This window comes from Stenella coeruleoalba (genome assembly GCF_951394435.1).
Source record: "Stenella coeruleoalba genome assembly, chromosome: 19".
NCBI lineage: Eukaryota > Metazoa > Chordata > Mammalia > Artiodactyla > Delphinidae > Stenella > Stenella coeruleoalba.
This window is the reverse complement of record NC_137165.1, coordinates 13,415,954-13,441,526: the sequence shown is the minus strand read 5'-3', so window position 1 is coordinate 13,441,526 and position 25,573 is coordinate 13,415,954. Positions and strand designations below refer to the sequence as shown.

Sequence of the window (25,573 nt, the reverse complement as noted above, 5' to 3'; positions counted from 1 at the left end):
TAACAGTATAGAGTGTTCTGTTGTGTGACTATTCCATAGTTTAAGCAGCCCTTTATTGATGGGCACTTGGGTGTTTCCATACTCTGGCTATTAAAACAGTGCTGCAGCAGATAGCTTTATACATATGCAGGTACATGGTCAGAGGGGATTTGATTGCCAGAGGTGAGATTGTTGGATCAATGGATAAATGCCTTTGTGGTAGGTAGATATGCTTTCCCTCCATAGCATAGTATCATTTTGCATTCCAGCAGTATGTGAAAATACTGGTTTCTTCACAGCTATGCCAACAGAGTATGTTGCTAATCTTTTGATTTTTTTTACCAATCTGATAGATGAAAACTCGCATCTCAAGGTAGTGTTTAATTTGTATTCTGAGCAAGGTTAGCATCCTTTTAAATATTTAAGGGCTTTTTATTCTCTGTGAACTGTTGTGTTGTCCATTTTTCTTGTGGGTTGTGTATCTTTTCTTCTCAATTTTTAAGAGAGTTCTTTAAGAAAAAATAGAGGAATTAGTCCTCTGTCTCTGATATGAATTACAACGTCTTTCTGACTTTGCTTATGGGTTTTTTTTGCTATGCAGCAGTTTACTTTTGTTTTTATGAAGTTGAATTTTCCAGTTCTTCTGTTTTTTTTATGACTTTGGGGTTTTGAGCCATAGTTAGAAAGGTCTTCCTCACTGAGCTATAAAGGTATTCACCTATGTTTTATTCTAGTACTTGTGCAGTTTCATTGTTTGTATTTAAATCATCCATGCTGCTTCTCTCTTACAGTTGTGATGTCTTGATTTGTGGTGTTTTGGGCTTCACTTTCACATACTTTGAATTTGTCTTTTTCCCCTAGTTTCACTAAAGATGCAGTCTGTATGTGGGATGTTTGTTTATGGGACGGGTACTCATTCTTCTTGTTGCTCTCTGATTTTTAGAAGTGGGAAGGTTTTGGAGTAGGTCATCACCATGCTTCTTCCAGAAATGAAACATTCTAGATTTAATTTTTACCTACACCAAACATAATAATTTGGTGTTTTAAATTGGAAAGGGAAAGCTGGAGGCTATTCAGGTAGAATTCTAAAATATTAAATTGGAACATCACAATTGTTTTGCATTAGTAAAACTTTGTTAAAATGAGCACGTTGGTTATCTTATTCTCAGCTTTTAGGAAGGAGAGTCAAGACAAAGTGATACTTAGCATCTCTATGAAATCTTCGGATGCCGTAGGGGTGAGGGAGAGATGATTATGCTCAGCTTAGCACCTTTGGCCAGATTTCTTACATTTTTTATGTTGTATTTAATTGAATGGTTGCTTTGGACGTTTTGCCTTTCAGGGGCAAAAGTATTTGAGGTAAAGATGGGATGAAAGGGTTAAAAGATGCTTACCACTTGAGGTCAGAACTATACAACTATGGAAAACACTCCTTTGTCTCAATACCCAGTTCCTCTGGCTCTTCCCTTTCTTCAGGGTCTGTTAAAGTGCAGAGGGATGAGACAGAATTTTGCTGTTAAGGAGTATTTGCTATTGAATTTCATTGTAACCAGATCAATAACAACATTGTTACTTGGGCCATCATGAAAGTAGTTTTGTCATAGTGACTACTACCTTATGGGTGTATTTGACAGAAATGGTTTCTAATTGTCTATTGGAAAGCAAGGGGACTGTTATTAGTGGATAGAGAACTAAAGTTAGATTTGTATCCTCCTAGCACCTAACCCAGACCTGTGACGTATCAGATGACCTGACTCACTAGACCCAGCCCAGAAATAGGCAGAGGAATTCCAAAATGTGCATTGAAATTGTCTCATGGTACTAGTACCACATTAAGTAAAGATACTTACAGAATTTTCAAAATGTGACAAGTAAAATTTCAAACACAGTTCATTTTTCATACAGTATTGGGTTGGATGGCTTTAAATCTCCCACATTTACCATTATATATTTTTTAATCAGTATGTATATTAGTTCTATGAACGTACACTATTTCTAACCACAGTATTATACTTAGACTTAAATTTCTTAACTTGTTGCTTAGCTATTAGTATCATTTATTATTGAAAGATACTAGCTGGAATTTTTTTCAGCCTAACTCTGTCCATTTTCTGCCAATAAGAAATTGTAATTATTGGATTGACTCTTCCTTAAATTCTTCGTGGTGGTTGTTAAGAAAGTAATTGTTGGTAGAAATTGAGTTTTTTGTTACTCTGTATACTCTGTTGTCTGTTGGCTGATTTTTCTTAGCTGGTGGCTCACTTACTATTATAATGATAATAAAAGTGATAGGTGTGAGTGCAAGTAACTTGAGGAGCTGGAGTCTGCTTTTAAATATCCTATATCCCTCCCGGGTCAGAGCCGGCGATAGGAAGCTAGCATACAGCGAAAAGGTCTTAAGAATTATGACCTTGATCCACCTTATTGGAATGATTTGGTTTGCAGGTGACATAAAACTGAAGATTATCAGAAGTTGAATATCTGTATTAACTGCTTTGGGGTATAATTTTAATTCTCAGGAAGATGATTATTTAGTTGTGTACTGATGTCTTTTACGTCTTCCGGTCATTGGTTGTATTGCAGTGCATTAAATTGAAGGGCACTTGTTGCTATTTAGAATGCACCAACGTTCTTGCCATCCATTTGGCTTGGGAATGTCTCCTGTCTCTTGTGCCAGATTTACAAATGTGGTCCAAAGCAGGAATTAGGGATTGCTCTAATAAATGGATTAGTAGCTTTTCCTAACTACCAGATATTGTGGTTATTAGTTATGTTTTATATAATTAGAGTTCTGGCTTCCAGAATTGGTTGCTTAGGATTAAAAATTAACTGGATGGTGGTGAAGTTGAATAGATCTAGTCAGACAAACCTGGGTTCGAGATTAGGTTCTATCTCTTCCTGTGTGACTCTGGGCAAGTTCCTCGACCTCTTAAACCCACTTTTTTTCATCTGTTAAATGAGTACAGTAATGCTATCTATATATATTTTATATAGAGAGCTAAAGAGTAAATGGAATAATGCACTTAACCTTGTACCTGGTACATAGTAAGCATTCAGAAAATTGTAGCTATTATGAACATGTCTATTACAGGGCCTAATTGGAGTCTTGTTAAATATACTATTTTCATTGACTCTAAGAATCCAATGATTATAAAACTATACCATTATATTATGTACTACTAAAAAGAAATTATAGCATTAATTTTAATCCATATGTTAAAATGTTTAAAAATATTGATCTTGCAATAGGTAAATAGATAAGTTACATTTTAAAAAATTGTGGTAAAGTACACATAACATAAAATTGACATCTTAGTCATTTTTTAAGTGTTGTATCGTTCAGTGACGTTCAGTACAGTCATTGTTGTGCAACCGCCACCACCATCCACCTCCAGAGCTCTTCCATCACCCCAAACTGAAACTCTGCACCCATTAAACAGTCGCTCCCCACTCCCACCAGTCCCTGGTAACCACCGTTCTACTAGAGATACCTCATAAAGGTTAGTTACATTTTGATGGAAATGAATGTAAGAGATCAGCAAGATCCTGTGACCATGTCCTGTTCAGCAAGATACTTGGAGAAGCGGGCGTGGAGAGGAGGAAGGGACTTGAGAGTGTAGATGTGTTTGAGACAGTGGGAGGGGGAGGAACTAGGGTGGAGTATAGCAGGGATTTGTGTATCTTCATGGTTCTATCTTTGAATGTTTAAATCTTTTGGTTCATTTGAATAAAATTTCATGAAGCAGGTAAAAATACAGATTAAGGGACTTCCCTGGTGGCACAGTGGTGAAGAATCCGCCTGCCAATGCAGGGGACACGGGTTTGAGCCCTGTTCAGGGAAGATCCCACATGCTGTGGAGCAGCTAGGCCCGTGCGCCACAGCTGCTGAGCCTGTGCTCTAGAGCCTGCGAACCACAACTCCTGAGCCCGGGAGCCACAACTACTGAAGCCCATGCTCCTAGAGAGCCCGTGCTCCGCAACAAGAGAAGCCACCCGGGGTTCCCTAGTGGCGCAGTGGTTGAGAGTCTGCCTGCCGATGCAGGGGATACGGGTTCGTGCCCCGGTCCGGGAAGATCCCACATGCCGCGGAGCAGCTGGCCCCGTGAGCCATGGCCGCTGAGCCTGCGTGTCCAGAGCCTGTGCTCCACAACGGGAAAGGCCACAACAGTGAGAGGCCCGCGTACCGCAAAAAAAAAAAAAAGGAGAGAAGCCACCGCAATGAGAAGCCACCGCACTGCAACAAGGAGTAGCCCCCGCTTGCTGCAACTAGAGAAAGCCTGTGCGCAGCAATGAAGACCCAACGCAGCCAAAAAAAAAAAAAAAAATTACAGATTAATTTTTTTCCAACCACTTGGCCTCAATACTGTTTACTGAGCAACTCATCTTTTCCCTACTAATTTAAAAAAAGGTTCACTGTAGAATTTCAGAATGTTCCTTCATGAGACACATTGTCAAAGGAGAACAGTCCTCCCAAGCAATCTCATATGACACTCTGTAAATTCAGAGGTAATGGAAAAGCTAAAACGTAAACACAAAAATTCATTGTCAGTAACCTTGGCTCTTTTTTCCCTGTAGATGAGGCCTCTCAGTTTTTCTCTCTGTAGGAAGAACTAAATAATCAGTTATGTTTAACCCTTTTAATTTGATGCTAAATTAATTTTACTCTTTAAAGGCACTGTTAACTCCCATTTAGTTGTACCAGTTAAGAGTAACTTTGGCAGGAGGAAAGGAAATCAGTGTGCAGTGTGCCCATGTGAGTTAGGGCCTTGGAAAACCCAGCAGGAATAAACTCAGTGGTGGAAGAAGCAGAGCAAGGCGGCAGGCAGGGAGCTTTTCCAGGGCTGCTCACCATGTCTGTTCTAAGGGCTCTCTAGGATATGTTTTGAGCTGCACTTGTGTGCTGCAAGCACTCTTAGTGAGCAGCCCGGATTGGGTTGACGTCTACTTTTAGTGCCAAACACAAAGGCAACATCAAATTCCATAAATCTATGATTTTTTTAAAATTAAGTGTATTTTTGCAATTTTAACATTCTTCAGTTTCATAAACATTTGTAGAAGGGGTGAGGGGCAAATAAATACTCTGATGGTGTGGCATTTCTTATTTTATGCTTGAGAGACATGTTCGTTTCCCCTCCTTTTCCTTTTAATCTTACTGTCTCCCCGCCACAGCTGCTTCTGAACTCCATCCTCATCTCTCCTGCTGTGACAGTTCACTAGCCTTCACAGTACCGAAGGCGCTTTCAACTCTTATTTTCCACCAACTGTCAGTTGCAAAATAAGGTTGCTTTGTTTGGGAAGGAAAGGGTAGAATCCTTTCTGAATGTCTTCTTTCCCTTTGAAGCAGGAGCACTTCAGAGACAATTGAACTGCTTTTAGGTTTTTGTTACCACCCAGCTTTTTCTTCTGATAGATCCTGCCGTGAACACAGTTCTGTTGATAACATCGATTTGTTGCTATGGAAATAGTGGTAATGTCACAGATTCAGCTCAGTGACTTTACTTCAGGTTCAGGTGGGAGAAATGGGCAAGGCTTTAGGGGAGAACCTCATTAAAACCAAAAGCTATCAATTATAAGCAGGTGAGAGGTAAATGGAGCCAACCTTTTAGGTAATGAAAACATAAGTGTGAACCCCTAGCACATTCGCTGCATGCAGTTGAGTGCCCCAGCATGAATTCCAACCCACAAGAGTCTTTGACAAAATCACAAATTTACACTTTCTCAGAGTATTTCTTCTACTTAAGTTTAAGTCTCTTAACCCAAATTACTTGCCCTAAAATGGTCTTTCTCTTTTGATCACCAGGACAAGGACAGCAGCCAGCAGTTCCTCCTCCAGTCTCAGCAGCCAGTCCACCAGCCAGCAGGCCCCAGCAACAGAATGGGAGCTCGGGAGTGGGTAAGGCTGCCACGTGAGGATGCACGCCGATTGTGTGTGTCAGGCTTTCGAATGATGGTTTGAAATTTAATCTGAGACTAAAGGGAGTTTTCAGAATGCTGTTCATGACAGTTGCTTCTTGCAAAGAATAATTCCAATTCTTCCTGGAATTATTGTAAAGTGTGTGATTGAAAAAATGATTAAAGACTGTCTTTTAAAGATACTTAATATGCTTTTTTAAAAAAAATCAAAATTATACACTGTTCTTTGTTAACAGTTTATCTGGTAGTTTCTCAGTTACACCCTCTTGACTTTGTGAATTACATACCTTTTAAATTCTCACCTTTTAACTCTTTAGGATCTGCTTATTAAATTTGGCTTGTCTGTCTCCAGGTTTCCCATCGGGGCTTTTGTGGGTATTTATCTTAGCTTGAAGACAGCATCATTTATGTTGGTCATAGGTCCTGCTTCTCTTTCTCACGGATGAGAAATAGTTTCTTCTTTTTAACTTTCTCTTCAGCGTGTCCTGAGAGGCTGTAATGGAATCATCTTGTTTACTTTCTGGCCTCTGCTTTAGGAACCTCCTCATGTGGGATGTCGCCATTGAAAATGATGATTTGTAGAGTTTGGTTGGAATTTATTTTTAGAGTTTCTTTTTTCTGTCCCAGCTTCACATACACCACCTATTCCCCTCCCCTCAACTATTAGTCTCTATTTCTCAATGCTAAGATTCTAAGAAAAGCAGGGTTAAGACGTCACTAATGTTTCTCTGAAACTTGCAGGACATAAGTCTTTTTCCCCATTAGTCTTTGATGTTTTTATCCACCTTGCAAGAGCTAGCTATCTTCTATCCATCTCCCGTTCTAAGTGGATCTATTTATACAGAACTCTCAAATTAGGTACTGTTGGAGGGGGGGTGGTAGAATAGCTTATCTAAAATGGTAAAGACCCTAAAAGTTACTTCCTTAGGCTAGAATACAAATAGTATGTTATTCTTCTTCCCACCCCCCACCCCTACGGGTTTATCTTTCCAGTTGTCTATCTTTGGCTTATATTGAGATTGATTTTAAAAAATCAGTTAACATTCCCTAAACACATAACTGGGTGCTGAAAGGAAAAGGACTGGAAGTGTATGGAGGGGAGGCTGCCTGCCAGCATGAAAACTGGATGTGTGTGTGTTTTATAGAATTGTGTATTGTATACTAGGTATGTATATAGACGCACACATAAATATTCTACATAGAGTATCATAAATATATCATAAATATCATAAATATCATAAATAGAGTATGTGTGCTTCCTTGTGTCACCTTGAGGTAATTGTTACTGTTGTGTGTGTAGTCGTTTCTTGACTCCCCAGTTAGAAGAGAAAATTTGAAGATCCGGGACCGTGTATGTATATCTTTTACTAAGTGCTACAAATGCCTAGAATAGTGCAGTACGGACTGTGGAAACTCGATAAATAAATGCCAAGTAATGGAAGATTTACATTTCCAGCCAGATGCCATTCTGAAGAAATGTTTTGATATAGAATATATGAAATCATTGGACTAAATTATCTTTTCTGAATTTGGAGGTTGAAGCTTTATAGAAACAGCGTGCATGTAAAAGATTTCATCTGCCTCCAGGCTTTACGTAACTACATATCCTTCCCAAGTGCAAGACAGCTTCTTAGGCTTGGATAAAGGAGTCAAGAAGGGGTCACGAAAGCCAGCCACCTACTTGTCTTGAACCGAGAACTGATTCTTGCCCTTTGCTCCCAACTAAACCCAATCCCGTAAACTTCATTCTAGACTTTCCGTGCCTGTAAGACCAGTTGAGAACTGGGAGTTTTCTGGGGATGTTATATTTATGATAGGTATATTTATGATAGGTATCCTTCACCTCGAATGGTTCACCCACTGTGTCCCTTAATTCCTAGCATTTCCTTTTGCTTTTTCTCTTATGCAACTAGTGACTTGTCATCAGTTTTACCAGTCAAGAAGGTTGATTTTCTTTCTCTGACCCATTATCCTGCCTGTTGATAACACGGGAAAAGTTTAAGAGGGTTGACCTCCGAAATAGCAGTGTCTGGATTCATTACCATTATTATCTCGACCTCAGGGTGTAAGTCAGCAGATACAGTCGTGCACATCTGTGTGCCCAGCCTTCTTCCTAGATCTGCCTCTAGCCTCCTGTTTCAGTCTCTGTTTGATGTCCAAATCTCTTGATTATTTAAAAGGAAAAACTTTGTCTCTCATCTTGTATGATGTCACTAGTAATTGAGAGTTCTTGCAAAACTTACTATAAAATTTAAATAAAATAATGATTGTCCTTCTTTGTGTTTGTTTTTAAAGGTTCTACTGTATCTAAGACTTTTGGTGCCTCAAAGACATTTGCAAAACCTGGAGGTACCAGCCTAGGGAACAGCTCCGGGGCAACACAGGCCAAAGTGGTACCCATTGCCAGCCTCACCCCTTACCAGTCCAAGTGAGTTATTTCATGGAATAAGTTTAGAAGGGACTTAGAAAAGAATATAAGAGGTTATTATGGGCTCTTGAGTTACTTATATGTGAACTTCAGGATTACCACACCTAAAATAGGTTTCCTCCTTTTTTTTTCTCTAGAGGGGGAGGAGATAACAAATTGTGGCAACCTTTAACTCTCAATAAAAGAATGGCAAAAAGAGCAATCATTCATAGCCTATGGAATTTCATTCGTTTTAAAAGAATTTGAAATTTAAAAGATTTAATGTTTCAAGAATCAGTTGGTAGTCCTATGAGTAAGAATAAATTTTCTAATTCAGAAGGTATTTCATCTTACCATATAAATAGGTGACTTTTAGTCTAAAAATTATTATTCTGATTTAGTTGGCTAAAAGAATCTGTGCTGTTTGTATTAACCATAGTAATATAGCCTGAACAGATATTTCTTTTATATGACTTCTTTCCATTCAAAATTAATTTTAGCTGTGGAAAATTAGTGAGTACTCGTTTCAGAATTCTTTCAGCTATGTTTTTGTTTGTTCTTCAGTTCTTTGCAATATAGGGCAGATCTGTTCCCCTGTGAAATTATGAGTAAGGTAGCTAATGTGCCAGCACCTCCGCTCAGGATGGGCCCTAGGACTGGGTGTCAGACCTCGTATCTCCTTTCTTAGTGGCCTCTGTCTGAGGTCATAGTGCTTGAGAGTGTTTTCTTTTGGTGCCTGAACCAACACCGCGTTCCATACCCCTGTATTTGTATTCAGTGTGTCTTGGAAACGAGACAGAAGTTTGACGTCAGTTATATCAGTTCCCATGATTGAAAATAGCGGCAAAATATAATTGCTGGTATTACTGCATTTTCTAGCTGAGAACCTTTCATTAAGGGGATAGTGTTGCCTTGGTGATGCTTTTTGGAGAAGGGAGAGCGTTCATAAATTTACTTATTTGACAGGAGAATGAGTCAGTGTTAAATCACCTTGTGTGTTTTACTATTTGCTTATTCTACAAACTGTCAAACCTGGATGTCATCGTGGGGTTTTAATTAGCTGGATTAAAATACAGCTTACACTGAAAAATGGAATATGCATAAGATAAGAAAGGCTATAAGAAGATGATAGGGAACCTTTCAGATCTTTCCCAGGTAAGACTCCAAACACTAATATAATCTATTTGGTTTTTAGGTGGACTATTTGTGCTCGTGTTACCAACAAAAGTCAGATCCGTACCTGGAGCAATTCCCGAGGGGAAGGGAAACTCTTCTCTATAGAACTAGTTGATGAGAGTGTGAGTATTTGTCAAGTGGGGAAAGAGGAGTCTTCGACTCTGAGAAACAGGGCTCATCTCTGTGCAGGACTGTGAGGTGAAAAACAATAGTAAGCCAAGAAGAAACACGATTCTTCTTGTTTTTCTTCTATTGTAGTCTTCTGATGCTGTCTGGGGGCAAAGGGTTAAAATCATAAATAAAATCCTTGATCTCAAACAAACGCATTTGTAGCAGTAGAAATTAGTTTTCTAAAGGTAAGTAGCCTCACGGGCAGGAGAAACCAGAGACACTGTCTGACTTGCTGGCAGCCTTAGTCGAAGCCCCGGGGGTTATGTCTGCTTAGGAGCCAAGTGGAGCTTTGGGCCACAGCAGAAGGCATGAAGCAGCCTTGATATGTGATAAGTGATCGGTTCTGTGGGAGATGGATTCTGGCTGTGCAGACAGTATATGCTTTTCTTTTCTTTCTTTTTTTTTTTTTTTTAATAAATTTATTTATTTATTTTTGGCTGTGTTGGGTCTTCACTGCTGCACACAGGCTTTCTCTAATTGTGACAAGCGGGGGCTACTCTTCGTTGTGGTGCACAGGCTTCTCATCGCGGTTGCTTCTCTTGTTGCAGAGCACGGGCTCTAGGCGCGCGGGCTTCAGTAGTTGTAGCTCGTGGGCTCTAGCGTGCAGGCTCAGTAGTTGTGGCACACGGGCTTAGTTGCTCCGTGGCATGTGGGATCTTTCCAGACCAGGGATCAAACCCTTGTCCCCTGCATTGGCAGGTGGATTCTTAACCACTGCACCACCAGGGAAGTCCCTCTATATGCTTTTCTTAAACAAGACCAAACCATGATGAAGAGACGAAAAAGCCATGTTGTGGAGTCTCCACAAAGTCTTGTCATGCTATTTCTCTGTCCATTAGGGGGTTTTTTTTGTTTTTTGTTTTTTGTTTTGCGGTACGCGGACCTCTCACTGTTGTGGCCTCTCCCATTGTGGAGCACAGGCTCCGGACGCACAGGCTCAGCGGCCATGGCTCACGGGCCCAGCCGCTCCGCGGCATGTGGGATCCTCCCGGACTGGGGCACAAACCCGTGTCCCCTGCATCGGCAGGCGTACTCTCAACCACTGCGCCACCAGGGAAGCCCCATTAGTTTTGTTTATAACTCCTAATGTATACTTCAAGCATTCTTTTCAAACTGCTGCATATTTCCTATTTGTTGAAACCTCTAACAGGGCCGAAAGTAACAGTTGGTTTGTTTTTATTTTATTTTATTTTTTTTCAAAGATGGGATAATACCCTAAAATGTATTGGCTGTGAGGGCAGAATCGGTGTCAGAACCTAATTTTTTTTTAACCAAATTATTGGTATCATCTGTCATTTGGCTAAAAATTCAGCTGTTAATTTAAGTTTCTTCTCCATCTGTAGCATTTTGACTGATGGAAAAGTAAAAGTGAAAATCCAATCACAAGCAACTTGAAAGTATGACTTGTTTTTAACATTTTTGGCAGTGACTCCTGAGTATGAAGCAGTTCCTCGCTGGGTGCAAACATGAGGGAAACTGGTGAATCACAGTGGCTCAGCACACTTCCCTGGGGGCTTCGGTCGTGTCACTCAGTGTTCGAAAATTTTTATTTATTTATTTTTTTAGGTTTCTAACTTGAGGTTAACGAAGCACAGTAACGGGATCAACCAGTTAAACTTGGGTTGTTTCATCAGGGTTACTAACCTGAATATGTGACTGTGAACTGTGTGTTTCTGGGGTGACTGTGCTACTGCTTTAAAGATGTCATTTTGACACTAAGATGTCCTGTTTTTCACTGGTAAAACTTGAACTCCCCAATTCTAACCTGTTCTCGCATGCTTCTGCAGGGCGAAATCAGAGCGACTGCTTTCAACGAGCAAGCGGACAAGTTCTTTCCTCTTATTGATGTGAACAAGGTACAGTAGCATGGAGTCTAGAACGGGAACAGCCGAGCGATGGGGTGAAGGGATGCTGTCTGTTGGAGAGCTATGTGATCTGTAAAGGGTTTTTATATCCAATTTGATGGCCTATCGCACGTTCCATAGCTTGGCCTCTTTTACAGGTCTATTACTTCTCTAAAGGCACCCTGAAGATTGCCAACAAACAGTTCACAGCCGTCAAAAACGACTATGAGATGACCTTCAATAATGAGACTTCTGTCATGCCCTGTGAAGATGGTCATCATTTACCCACAGTCCAGTTTGATTTCACAGGGGTTGGTGACCTAGAGAACAAGCCTAAAGACTCACTTGTAGGTAAGTATGTGTGCGAGAATGAAGAGAGTGGTGATTATTAGTTCTGTTTGCAACACATAGGGGAGGCATGTGTTGCTGCTGTCCAACCTCTGGTCATGCTGTAATGGGAGCCTTGACCATCTCTTGCTAAAATGTTGTGCCTGTGTTTTAGACATAATCGGAATCTGCAAGAGCTATGAAGATGTCACTAAAATCACAGTGAAGTCTAACAACAGAGAAGTCTCTAAGAGGAATATCTATTTGATGGACATGTCAGGGAAAGTGGTGAATGCTACTCTGTGGGGAGAAGATGTGAGTACCCGCGTTGAGAGGTCAGAGCACGTGCAGAGAGGCAAAGACGTAAAGAGCTTCCAGGGTGGTGGTCTTTCCCCGGAAGCGGTGGGGCTTTGGCCATGTCGGCTGTGTAGACCCTTCCTAATGAAGGGTTGGACTATCTGGGGAGTATTTGAAAACCTTTATTTGATTTACTTCTGTGAGATTTGCTGATTTAGATTTCACATAGTGAAACGCTCTTTCCTCTAATTCTCGATTAGTTTTGATGTGTGTGAGTTTCTCTTGTATAGATTCCATGTGCCATTTATTGCATTCACTCTACTGTTGGCTGTTTCCCTTGTTTTCTGTAAAAATGTTTTGTGCATTCTTCCCGCTAGTGACAATTGTTTGTATTTGTTTGGTGTCTTTGTCGTTATGCAGGCTGATAGATTTGATGGTTCTAGACAACCCGTGATGGCGATCAAAGGAGCCAGAGTTTCTGATTTTGGTGGACGGAGCCTCTCTGTACTGTCTTCGAGTACCGTCATTGTGAACCCTGACATCCCAGAGGCCTACAAGCTTCGTGGATGGTAGGTTTTATGGGGCTAAACACAAGGGTTATTTGAGCCTTAGTTTGGAGAAGAGCTGGTTCTTTTGGTTCCCACGATCGGTATATGAGCTGTCTGCCAAGCAGAGAGCTTCGTTTCTGGGTGGAGCAGTGCCTGTATTTCTTGGAGACATTGTGCCTTCTGAAAGGATGGCTCTAAAGCCCTTCGACTGACAGACCTGTAATCCCATGACAAACCTGGAGAGTCGCAGGGAGCAATTAGGACGGGAATGCTGCCTGCTGACCTGGATCCTGCGAAGCAGGTGAGGCCGGTGGTAGCAGCTGTACGGTGAAGCTCTGTGAGCGGAGGCATCTTTCTTTTCATGACTCAAAGCTGTGGGCTTCTGCGGCGTCGGGGGAGAGAGTGCTGCTTTTTCCGTCCAGTCTCTGGTGCCGATTGCATCTTCTAGTATGTATTCACTGGACTCTGCTCAAGTGCGGTGGGCACAATGGGCCTTTGTGGGCATTGTGTTGTTATTCGTGAAGCGCTCGGGGGATGAGGAGAGCCTACTAAAATCTCCTCACTATGTCTAGCTGTTCAGGGTGTTAAAACGATGCTTTAAAAGAGCACTTCAAGCTGCAGCATGGTGTGCAAGCATTGATGTGGTCAGGGAAAGCCCTGGAACTAGCTTGAGCTTAAATAATTTGTGTAGCTGTGGTCACAGGGGGGAGTGTGTTGGTTTCCAACCATGTCTTAGGGTTTGAGTGACTAAGGAATTAGCTCATATTACATACTCCCCACTTTTGTTTGAGCCTAATGTGAACCAGTTGCACTAGTATTTGAATAGTTTCATGAAATGTCTACTGGCATGATCATGTCACTTAAGCCAGCCTTGTGCGTGTGGTCCCTGTGGATCTGTATTTAACTCTTCTGGTAGCTGGCATCGCATTATAAGGGAAGGCCCATTCGTTAATAACCTGACCAGATGTAATCACAGCTTTGGTTTGTTCTTATTGCTTGATTTCCTTTCAGGCTCTGGAGCTCGACCCCAGTTCAATTGCGTGCCCACATTAAGGTCTTCGTATTTTTCTTGTCGATAATTGTGATCCCAGTCAACATAAAAAGACATGGCTGCCTCTAGAATAAAAGAACTTGGCATTGATCAAAGAGAAGCTCAGTGTCCACGTCCCACTAGGCAAGGACTGGAGATGTTTAGATCTTGGTTGCAACTATGTGGCGTTTTTACTGTAAGAAGGGCTGCCTCTCTCCTTGCTCTGTTGACTCCGGTTAGCTGTCTTCGCTGGCAAATGTCTCCTTGGAGTTTTTGAAACCGTAAACTCATGTAGCTAGTTGTGGTGAAACAGATTTATGGCGCTTGCTGTGCCTCTGTGACAGATTTAGCCGCTGATCTGACAGAACAACAAGGCAATTGTCTGCAGCTTAGGGTGGCATCCATTCTGTTCCATGCTCTCTTTGTAAGGAGCCTGTTCTGTATGTGGTTACTTCTAGTTATCCTCCTTTTGGGTAACATCGGCATGTTTTTAATCTCAGACTCTTCCCTGCCACAAGTATGTTTCTGAGACACTTCCTCTCGGGCCCCCTTTCCTTCATATTAGCTGATATGTGATCAAGAAATGTAATCAATTTTATAATAATTTAACATAAATTAATTTCAACTTTAATAACAGCATAAATGTGACTTCCCTGGTGGTGCGCTCATTGGTTAAGAATCCACCTTCCGGGCTTCCCTGGTGGCGCAGTGGTTGAGAGTCTGCCTGCCGATGCAGGGGACACGGGTTCGTGCCTGGTCCGGGAAGATCCCACATGCCACAGAGCGGCTGGGCCTGTGAGCCATGGCTGCTGAGCCTGCGCGTCCAGAGCCTGTGTTCCGCAACGGGAGAGGCCACAACAGTGAGAGGCCCGCATACCGAAAAAAAAAAAAGAATCCGCCTTCCAATGCAGGGGATGTGGGTTCAATCCCTGGTCCAGGAAGATCCCACATGCCGCAGAGCAACTAAGCCCGTGCGCCACAACTACTGAGCCTGCACTCTAGAGCCCGTGAGCCACAACTACTGAGCCCGCGTGCCACAACGACTGAAGCCCACGTGCCTAAAGCCTGTGCTCCGCAAAAAGAGAAGCCACAGCAATGAGAAGCCCGCGCACCACAACAAAGAGTAGCCCCTGCTCGCCGCAACTAGAGAAAGCCCCCATGCAGCAACAAAGACCCAACACAGCCAAAAATAAAATTAAAAAAAGAAAATAACTTAAAAAAATATATATATATAGGCATGAGTAAAATCTCGCTAAGAGGGTAAATCTACAAGGAAACAGAAAAATACCTTCTAATAAATTACTTTGAATCTTATAATCTTTTGAAATTATACCAGGCTTAAAAGATCTTTCACCGTGGGAACACTTTTTGCTACCCTGTTAAAATATGTCAACTGTCCCTTTCTATCCTGATACATTTCAGTGATGATAAAAATGCAGCTGCTGAGCAAAAATGAGCATCAGTAGCCCAAAGAACTATACTACAGCTCTCCATTGTGGCTTTTTTTGTTGTTGACTTTCCAGGTTACTGTTTTTAGGCCTTGGGCCCTCCGGCCAGTGTTGATAATGCAAAGCTAATTCAATAAAAGTTTCTGTGGTCGTTGGGCACTGTCTTTCTTGACCACTGGGGGGCATCAAAGCAATTGAGATAAAAAAGAGGTCATTCCATTTCTTCAATAGACTTAAGATACAATGAGGAAGATACTACCATCAGCTCACTTGGCCATGACCTATGAAAGTTGGGTGAGGGGTGGGGGGTGGGGGCGGGGCTTCCCTGGTGGCGCAGTGGTTAAGAATCCGCCTGCCAATGCAGGGGACGCGGGTTCGAGCCCTGGTCCGGGAAGATCCCACATGCTGCAGAGCAACTAAGCCCGTGCACCACAACTACTGAGGCCGCTCTAGAGACCATGAGCCACAACTACTGAGCCTGCATGCCACAACTGCTGAGCCCACGTGCCACAACTACTGAAGCCCGTGTGCCACAACTACTGAAGCCCGCACACCTAGAATCCGTGCTCCACAACAAGAGAAGCCACCACAATAAGAAGCCCACGTACTGCAACGAAGAGTAGCCTGCGCTCGCCACAGGTAGAGAAAGCCCGCGCAACGAAGACCCAACACAGCCCAAAAAAGAAAAAAAGAAAGAAAGAAAAAGAAGAAGTTGGGTGGGGAGTGGATAGCCCGTATATAGCATGTTGTAGGAACAAGTATCGTATTCAATAAGCATATATAGTGCCTGCTATTCTTTGTTTTTCAGGTTTGACTCGGAAGGACAAGCCTTAGCTGGCGTTTCCATCTCTGATCTAAAGGGTGGAGGAATAGGAGGGAGCAACACCAACTGGAAAACTTTATATGAGGTTAAATCAGAGAACTTGGGCCAAGGTGACAAGGTATCTGCATTCCTAGCTTTCTTCACAAAAGCATGTAAAATATGCGAGACAATAGTTTTCAGATTCCATTTGTGGTACCAGCTGTTAGACCTTAATTCAGAGCTATGAGTCTCACCTGGGGCTCTGCCCAGAGCATGGCGTGATGGCTGAGGATCCCGGCCAGAATGAAGGAGCTGTGCTTTCGAATAGGAGTATGTTACATCCCTCAGGTAGGTTGAGGCAGAAAGATGTTCAGGCTTTGACTTAGAGAGTTGTGTAGTTCTCAGAGGGATCTTAGCAAAGTGGTAGTAATCAGGTTGTGTATTTTATGAGCTGCCTTGAGGTCCATATGTCTTTTCTCTGATTGTTCCTGCAAACTGAAATGCCCGTATACCAAGAAGGTGGCTTTTGAGATTATAGCTCACGCTGAGCATTAGTCAGTCTCAGCGTCAGACATCGGGCGGCTCACATGTGCCCTCACTGGCTGTAAAATGTTAACGTCTCGTGGGCTGAGCGCTGCTGATATTCTCTGACAAGAATGGCTCTGGTATTTGACTTGTTAATGTTTGTATCTAATGACCCTCCTCCCATCTTAATCTAAACCTGTATTCTGTCAGCAATTCAATATTTAAATCATTTATTTCTCCTTTATGCTCCCCAAACCAGTAATTCCTGCTATATTATTTTCATATTATACAATATAGTTTTTATTCCTTACTGTCCCATTTCGCTATACTCTCTTATTCGTCATTGTCAGTGACTGACTGCAATTCATAATGCTGTTATACAGCGTCCTGAGAATGAAACACTGGACAGATCTGTGTCTCTTGTCAACCAGTCTCTTTCTTAGATCTAGGGGTAGACAGTATGTAACAAGAAATCAGGCCTAGAGAGTACCTGTTCGCACCCAAACTTTCAAGTCACACTTGAATCTGGACCTTACCTGGAAATACAGAAACATCCTTCAGGCATTCTCCTCAGAGACTCCCCTTCTCTAGGGCCTTTTAGAGTGAGGGTTTGCCCAAGCTCTTTAAACATCCACCGTATTGTTTCGCCTCTTCTGTTCTGAAACATCAGGAAGCCCCAGAGGCTGCTGACCTGGCCCTGAATTGAGTACACCCAGAGGGAACTGCTTGCCCCCCAAAATTATCCATCCCGTATCCTTTCCATGAGAGTTAAAAGGCAAAGCAAATAGCAACATAAAGCCCATGCACATGGCTTGGCCCTTGCTACACCTACTTATCAGTGACGTCTCCACTTTGAAGACACTTGTTCAGTCTTTTTGCATTCTGAATTTGATGACTTAGACCAGGGATTCACAAACAGGCCCACGGGCCGTATCCAGCCTGCTGCCTGTTGTAAATACAAGCGCATTGAAACCAGCCACCTGCTCTCATCTCCATACTGTCTGTGAACGATCTTGCACCACAGCAGCAGGGTGAGTGGCTGCAGCGAAGACTGTGACCCGATGGCTCGTAAAGCCTGAATTAGTTACTGTCTAGCTTTGTACAGAAAAAGCTTGCTGACACCTGGCCAAATAGAGAGAAGGTTGAATCTAGACGCTAGAAATCATTGCTGTTGTTTTTAATGTGGGAGGAATGGTTGAACATAACTGCTAGATTTTACTGCATTCCTCTGTATTTCCTGGTTCTGTTACCTTTGGAGGGGCAGAGGAACAGGAGGAACACGTCTTTGTCTCTTGAAGTCTTTGTCTTTCATATAATCTGTTTCAGTTTTAATTAATTTAGTCTAATTTAGAATTAATTCTTTTATTATTAAGGAATAATATGCTTTATAACTTGGCTTATTACCTTCATGGGTTTTATAATCAGCACAAGTGACTTCTAAAACTGTAGAATGAATTATTCCCAGTAATCACATTGTGATCATGAGAATTAGAATATGTAAACACTTACCCCTCATGTGTAAGGGCAAGTCCAGTCCTGAACATAGGCCTGTGCTCTGTGTCTCATGTCACTCTTTTCTGCTGAAGCCCGACTATTTTAGCTCTGTGGCGACAGTGGTGTATCTTCGCAAAGAGAACTGTATGTACCAGGCCTGCCCAACTCAGGACTGCAATAAGAAAGTGATTGATCAACAGAATGGATTGTACCGCTGCGAGAAGTGTGACAGTGAATTTCCCAATTTCAAGTACCGCATGATCCTGTCAGTAAGTAGAATGGGTGGATGAGGACCACTGTGGTGTTTCTTGAGTGCCTACCAAGTGCCTGGCACTGTCTTTAGTTCAGGCTTTCCAGTTGTCTGGGATGCCAGCAGTGACTGAGAGCTGTCTTATGGAGTGCCTCCTGGTGACTGAAGGATGTACAATTTAAAATGCAGAGGACTTTGGTGGCTTGTTCAAAACCTTTAGTCCAAAGGCCATTGTGGCTGGACGGCCACTGAGTCCCTTGTGTCCAGATTCTGTGTCTGAAGGAGAGTTTAGTTGGGCTGTATCTCCGCTGAGATCTGAAATCACACATACACACCACATCGTGTTCCTGCTGTGATCCAGACTTACATTTGGAGCTTCTTTCTTGGATACTTTTTACGTTCTTTGGAAAGAATATGGCATATATAGTGGAAATGGGTTTTTTCCCTGGAAATTATTTTAATGAGTAGAAAAAGTTAATCTCCCTGTCTCCTTAGTGTGTCTTCCTTTCATTATTTCTTTGCTGAAATAACGTAAAGTTGTGTTTTTTAGGTAAATATTGCTGACTTTCAAGAGAATCAGTGGGTCACATGTTTCCAGGAGTCTGCAGAGGCCATCCTTGGACAAAGCACTGCTTATCTTGGGGAGTTAAAAGAGAAGGTCAGCCGCGTCTTGTCTTATTACTGTAATAGTTCCCGTGCTATAACACTTACCCATTTTGTGCTCTTTAATATTTTTCGGTTTGCTGCTTTTGGGTGTTGTATAGTTTCTCACTGATGATTATTTGAGAGCTCGTCCGATTCTGTCTAACTGTGTCCACCTTGGATGTGCTAACAATGAGGCATGAAGTAATGTATAGAAAATGCTTTAAAAACAGCACTTTCCAGCATGTTTTCTCCCATTACTGTTAGCACACCAAGAGTTGGTGTGCCTGCGATCACTTGAGATCTGGAAGGTGTCTTCTGAAATAAGCTGAAGTACAGATGTGCCTTTGTTTTTTGTTTGTTTTTTTTTTTTTGAGTCTGTGTTGGACTTTAAGTCCATTATGGTTTATCCCGGGACATTGAATAGTTCCCTGTGCTACAGTAAGACCTTCTTATCCATTCTAAATGTAATAGTTTACATCTACTAACCCCAAACTCCCAGTCCATCCCTCTCTCCCCACTTGGTAACCACAAGTCTGTTCTCTATGTCTGTGAGTCTGTTTCTGCTTTGTAGATAGGTTCATTTGTGTGATACTTTAGATTCCACATATATGGTATTTGTCTTTCTTTTTCTGACTTATTTAGTAGGATAATCTCTAGTTGCATCCATGTTGCTGCAAATGGCATTATTTCATTCTTTTTTATGGATGAGTAGTATTCCATTGTGTATATGTACCACATCTTTATCCATTCCAGATGTGCCTTTTTAATGTAATAAACAGTTTTCTGAAAAGTTGAATCAAATCCTGGTTTAAATTCACGTATAAGGTACTTGCTTATTTCGTGTTGTCAGGTGGAATTCTTACGAAATAACTTTCTTCCATAAGATAACTTTCTCCATTTCATTTTTATAAATTAGTATTTTCACATATTAGTTTTATTTAATTCAGGGAATAGATTACTAATTATCCTAAACTTAAGAAAGGTACTTGCTCAGATAAAACATGTAAAGACCAATAAAAGCTATATTTTCTGGGCCACACAAATTAGCATCTATCTGTAGATTTTTTTCCCCTGTTTTCCTCCAAATCAGTTAGGATACTTATAAAAGCCACTAACAAGAAAAGGGTTTGTCATTTGTTTTGGTGTGTGTGTGTTTTTCTTTTCTGTCTTCTATTCTGTCCGTTTAGCTCTGCCCCTGTGTCTCTTTGAAATTGTCCATGAGCTCTCTAAAAATAATCCCAACAAGCCCTTTTACAGAAATAACTGGAATTGACTTTAAAGTATGATGGTATCTTTTATCTGTTTTGCCTGGTCCTCTATTTTCATATCAGATTTTAAGGCTCGAGGCAGCCTTTCAGGATTTTTTATGCGCTTATTACATTTGGCTGGTTTCACTGCCAGTGAATGAGGACATATAGAAACTCTTCCCTCAGGAGCTATGATATTCTTAGAGTATGCGCTCCATGCTTTCACTGATCTTGAAAGAATGACGGCAGCTGGTACGATTTTCTGAAGGTTTAACACATTGTTTTATTTACATACCCGAAAGCCTGAGGACTCTGTGTGTGTGTGTAGTAACCTTTACACAGAACAGTTCTATATATAATAAAGCTATTTGCATGTTTCAGGTGGCTTGCAAAGATAATACTTGACTGATATGAACTGTTTTTTAAAAAGTTCTTGTACATTTATTTTATGCATATTTATATAAAATGCTTTCTCTGATCCCTGTTTACCAGACTTTTTTTTTTTTTCAGTTCAGCAGCTTAATCAAATAGTATTTGAGGGGCCAGAGAAACAGGGAGAGAGGAGTATCGTTTTTAAACTTTTCCCCTAACCTTTGCCTACTTTTCCTGTCTTCCTCACTTCCTCACCAAATCCGTCGCTGTAAATCCAGAGGCTGAAATAATGCACATGACAACTTGAACTTTTTTCTGAGTGTGTCCTCCCATTCTCAATTTGTGATGAAGATGCTGAGCCTCAGATCTATTCCATCACAGACTTTTAAAGTTTAGAAATGCGTTTCCGAAGAGTGTTTCAGTTTCCTTTTTATTGTGGTAAAATATACATAAAACTTACCATTTTAACCGTTTTTAACTGTAAGTTCGGTGGCATTAAATACGTTCACATTGTTGCACAAGCATCACTGTCATCAAGCTCGAGAACTTTTTCATCCTCCTAAGCCGAAGCTCTGGACCCATTAAACACTAACTGTCCACTGCCCCTGGCAGCCGTCGTTCCACTTTCCGTCCCTGTGAATTTGAGTACCCTAGGTAGAGTATCTTAATTTTTAATAAAATTCTACCTAAACAGTTTTATGTGATGAAATGTCACCTTAGTCATTCCTAAGAAATTTTAAACCACTGGGGGTGATCATTTTCTCAAGGATTTTCCTCAAAGTCTTTTCAGATATCTTATGGACATTTTCGGATGGTCTGGTAGTTTCCATGCCTACCGTTTGACGTTTGTTTTTGCAGAACGAGCAAGCGTTTGAGGAAGTTTTCCAGAATGCCAACTTCAGATCTTTTACATTCAGGATCAGGGTCAAGTTGGAGACCTACAATGTAAGTAACATCACCCAAGGTGCAGGAGGGTTAGCCGTGGGGAACTGCTGTTTGTCACCCCCAGCAGCATTATAGTGTTAACTGTCAGTTCCTTGCTTACTGTGTTCCAGACCCAACGCTAAGCACCCTGCATTTATTACTCATTGAATCTTCCCAGCACTGGGGTACCAAGCATCATCGTGTTTTCAGATGAGGAAACAGCCTTAAAGAGAGGTTAAGGGTCTCGTCCAGTGTCAACATCCAGAGAAAAAAATGCTATGTGGCCTTTTTTTTTTTTTTTTTGGCTGTGCCTTGTGGCAAGCCAGATCTTAGTTTCCCCAGGGATCAAACCTGTGCCCCCTGCATTGGGAGTGCGGAGTCTTAACCACTGGACCTCCAGGGAAGTCCCGCTGTGTGGCCTTTTCAGTTAAAACCTGGGGGTTCTTGGTTTGTGTCCCGACAAAACGGACTCACATCTTCCACATGGTTTGGGTTTCTAAAGTCAGTATGTGAAACAAAGACCATATGTAGTTAAAATTACCTTGAAAATTCCTTAAATTGCTCATAACATCATACGGTTGTAAAGTCGTGATGAAACAGCCTTTATTGAGTGCTCACTATCTGCCAGATACCGTTCCACACCCTTTACATACATTGTCTCGCTGCATCCTGGCAGTAACCCTATGTGTAGAAACTATTGTTAGCCCCGTTTTTACCAGCGAAACAATGTGGGCATACGGAGAATGAGTAACTTGCCTAAACTCACATGCTAGCAAGTGGCAGAGCTAATAATGGCACACAGGCAGTCCGGCCTCAGAGCTTTGCTCTCAGCCGTGCTTAGAAATACGACTGGGGTTAGTCAGTACAGAGCACACTGCAGCGTGTGAGCCCCTGAGCTGGCCTCACCCTGTTCTGCCTCTGCAGGCAGCGTCCAACCTAGAGAACCTGCGGCGAGGGGAAAGAATTCAGAAAACTCCTCTGCTTGCCTCAGGGTTTACTCGTTCTGTTTTATTGTCAGACCTTAACCCTAATACCTGCTGATAGCTGTGCTTGGTTTTGTGAGCGTTAAATGAGACAGGGACTCCAGACGTCAGTGATAACGATGTCAGGGTGGTGGATGTCAGGGTGGTGTCGGGAGGGAGGGATGGAAGGGTTGCTCGGTCCCTGAGTGGTGTGGACAGGGCAGGTGAAGGGCAGCGAGGTCGCCTCTCTCGGGGCTGAGGTGGGCCCACGGCAGGCCTCCCTCCTCTGCCGTGGGTGCTTCTCCGCTCCCCACGGCCCCTGCTTTCAGAGCCCGCTGTGTGGCTTTAGGAAGTCACTGTCTCCTCTGGGCTCCTGTTTCCCGCTCTGTAAAGAGAGTAAATTGAACTTCATGAGTCCTCTGAGGTCCATCGCGCTTGGAGTCTAGGTTCCTGAGCATTTGGGAGCGCGAGAGACAGGTGAGAGGGGTCTGTATCGAAGGGAGGCCTTTGTCCACTCTCCCGGCCCCAGAAACTCTGCCCTGGGCTCTCACCATCATTGTTTCCTTATCGGAATGACAGAACTCTGAACCCAGCGTGTCTTTGTGATTTCTCCTGCTGGGATCATTGAAACCGTTGCCCCATGGCCACAGGCTTTCTTTCCTTCGTTCACAGATCGCTTTTCTCTTTTCAAAGGATGAGTCTCGAATTAAGGCCACTGTGATGGACGTGAAGCCCGTGGACTACAGAGAATATGGCAGAAGGCTGATCACGAGCATCAGGAGAAACGCTGCGGCGATGTGAGCCGAGCCTGCTAACGGGGCAGGAGCCTGCAGACAGAGGGCTAAAGCGAACTGACCCCCGACCCCGACCCCCGCCCCGCCCCGCCTGACGACTGCGTTAGCTGCACGGTGTGGAGTGCCTCTCTGTGGGGGACTAAGCCATTGCCTCTTGTGCGCATCTGGGAACCCACTGGCAGCAAAGGGAAATCTGCTCGGAGGGCTGTGGTGTAAACCGTGTCAGACCTCGGGGTCAGCTGGCGGGGAGCGTAGTACCAGTCACTCCTTCTGTCTTTAGGCTTTTGTCAGTTTTATTAAGATTTCATTATCTTCAACCAGGAATTATGTCACGAGTAATTGACCCTAAATCTGCAGATGATGAAATAAATTACGTAAGTAGGGTTTCCACTTCTCCAGTGGTGACACCTCCACGGCTCGGGTCCCTTCTCGGGAGGGAGAGCCGAGAAGTGATTGTGCAGAGGAACCTGGGTGTTTTAGTGGGCGTGTCTTCCTAGATCCAAAGGCTCTCTTTCTAGAGGTGCCACATAGTTGTTAATGCTTGGAATGGCAATAGGGTAGAATTATTAATCAGTCATATCTTTTCTATCTGAAAATATCCTTCCTTCAGGGTCTAATAGACTGAGTCAGATGGGTCTGATATTAATCAAAATTGTCTCTTCTGAGAAAGGCTGATAAGCAGTGACTTGCCGTCCCCTAGGGACATCCAGGCAGCTACAGAGCATTGCTTTAGTTTTCCCTTCAGTTAATGTTGCATTTGGGTTGGTATGCCTTTTCTACCTGTACATATTTCTTGCATTGTATGTTTCTTTTCTTGATTAAAGCTATGTTAAATAGAAGGGATTTTGAAAGAAGAAGCCCTTTGTTTCCATTGCTTTGTTTAATAAACAATATAGTCTCAGCTTGTGAATCCTACTTTCTTTGAATGCAAAGGGCTCTTGTAACTGGAAAGCAATTAATTAGCCTTCATAATAAATGTTCACTGGGGGGAGATATTAACTCATTACAAACTCGAAGATTAGTCCAAAGCATGGAGATGATTCTTCCTAATGTTTGCAGCCCTGAAATGCATCTTTAAAAGAATGAAAAGACCCCAAACGAAAAGCCGAAAAGCCGTTGTGCCCTGGAACGCTGATGATCTGGCACTTTGGGATTTTACTGATGTTTACACAGCAGTCTTAACACCACCAGGCTTTGAAATGTGAACAGACAGTGAGCTGGGAAGAAAACAGTAATTATGCTGCTGGGCTTTTCAGTCGGCAAGAGCATGCTTCCTCTCTGTGCTCCTAATCATATTAATTACCTATCTGGCTGCTGCAGCCCACCGCTTGGCATTTGCTGCGCAGCTCTCTCCAAGCATCTAGGCAGCGTCGCAGTCTTCCTGCAGCACCAGGCCCTGGTTTTTAATCTGGGCAAGTGGGGCACGCGGAGGCCCTTGGTGGAGCTGGGGAGTGATCACGTCCCGTCTGTGTCATCCTTAGCTGTCCTCTTTCGGGAGGAACCAGCCGGCGCTAGGCAGGGTGACTCCCATTTCCCAGAACATAGAGCGGCCTTTTCTCAGGCCCACTAATTGAGCACGTTCTAGTCTCCGAAGATGGCCACTGGGCTGCACTTGATTCTTTGGCCGAGGCCTCAACGATTTTTATGGAAGCTCCTTTCTGTCTGACCTTGCGTGTAAAGCGCTGACTAGAAAGTTATACTCTTCAGCACTCTGGTGGATTGACAAATTGTGGGTTAGAAGTGGCAATCTAGCTTTCAGTCCGGTAATGAGTCTTTTATATCCGCTGCTCCCAGCATTCCCTTCTTTCCCTATCACGGTTTCCACCCTGTGAAGAGCACTGACCAACGGTGCGACCCTGACGCGTCTCTGGAACATTGTACCAGCCGCCACGCGTTCTCAATGCCCACGCGGTGACACGAGTACGTCTACGCAGATGCGATTAGAAGTCCACAGGGGATGTTCTGAGATAGGGCGGCTCCCTCAAGGGATGTTTAGCAGATTTCCCTACTAAAAATCAAATCACCAGTAGCGGAGCGTCAGGAATTGGCTCCACTGTTAGGCTTCTAAGAGCTTCAGGTCCCGAAGGGTTGCCTAAATAGGTTCTGGCCCACAGTTCTTAGAATTCTCTTGGAGATAGTTTACCCTGAAAGGCTGTTCGTGTTCTATTTCTCATCTTTCACTTAGAGATCAATGTTTATTTTGCGTACACCATGACATCAGCGTTAGGCAATTAGGAGAAAATCTAATCATTTCACCTTTATTTTAAATGGCTCTTGGATTCCCTCCAGTCTCATTGTGAAGCAGGCAGGGGGAAAAAAAGGGTAATAATCTGATTTCTGTCCATATTTTTAGTGTTTTATGCTTTCCATTAAAGTCTTGCTTATCTCCAGTGTGCTTGTTTTGACTTTTTGAACTGC

General features: G+C 42.6%; 1 protein-coding gene across 2 annotated transcripts in view; it reads left to right on the top strand.

The window, feature by feature from the left end:
- The window catches only part of RPA1 (replication protein A1), a 53,343-nt gene extending 29,293 nt beyond the window's left edge, over nt 1–24,050 (top strand). Inside the window, exons 6-17 of one of the 2 annotated variants that reach the window (XM_079903525.1) lie at nt 5,780–5,872; nt 8,188–8,320; nt 9,495–9,597; nt 11,434–11,502; nt 11,649–11,841; nt 11,993–12,132; nt 12,535–12,683; nt 15,949–16,081; nt 18,054–18,230; nt 18,762–18,869; nt 21,334–21,420; nt 23,055–24,050. In XM_079903525.1, coding sequence (XP_079759651.1) covers nt 5,780–5,872; nt 8,188–8,320; nt 9,495–9,597; nt 11,434–11,502; nt 11,649–11,841; nt 11,993–12,132; nt 12,535–12,683; nt 15,949–16,081; nt 18,054–18,230; nt 18,762–18,869; nt 21,334–21,420; nt 23,055–23,162 — 1,493 coding nt within the window. In that variant the 3' untranslated portion in view covers nt 23,163–24,050. Of the gene's footprint in view, nt 1–5,779; nt 5,873–8,187; nt 8,321–9,494; nt 9,598–11,433; nt 11,503–11,648; nt 11,842–11,992; nt 12,133–12,534; nt 12,684–15,948; nt 16,082–18,053; nt 18,231–18,761; nt 18,870–21,333; nt 21,421–21,530; nt 21,866–23,054 lie in introns of those variants that run through there. The other variant, XM_079903526.1, reaches the window with a different exon arrangement.
- Nucleotides 24,051–25,573: the final 1,523 nt, after the last annotated feature.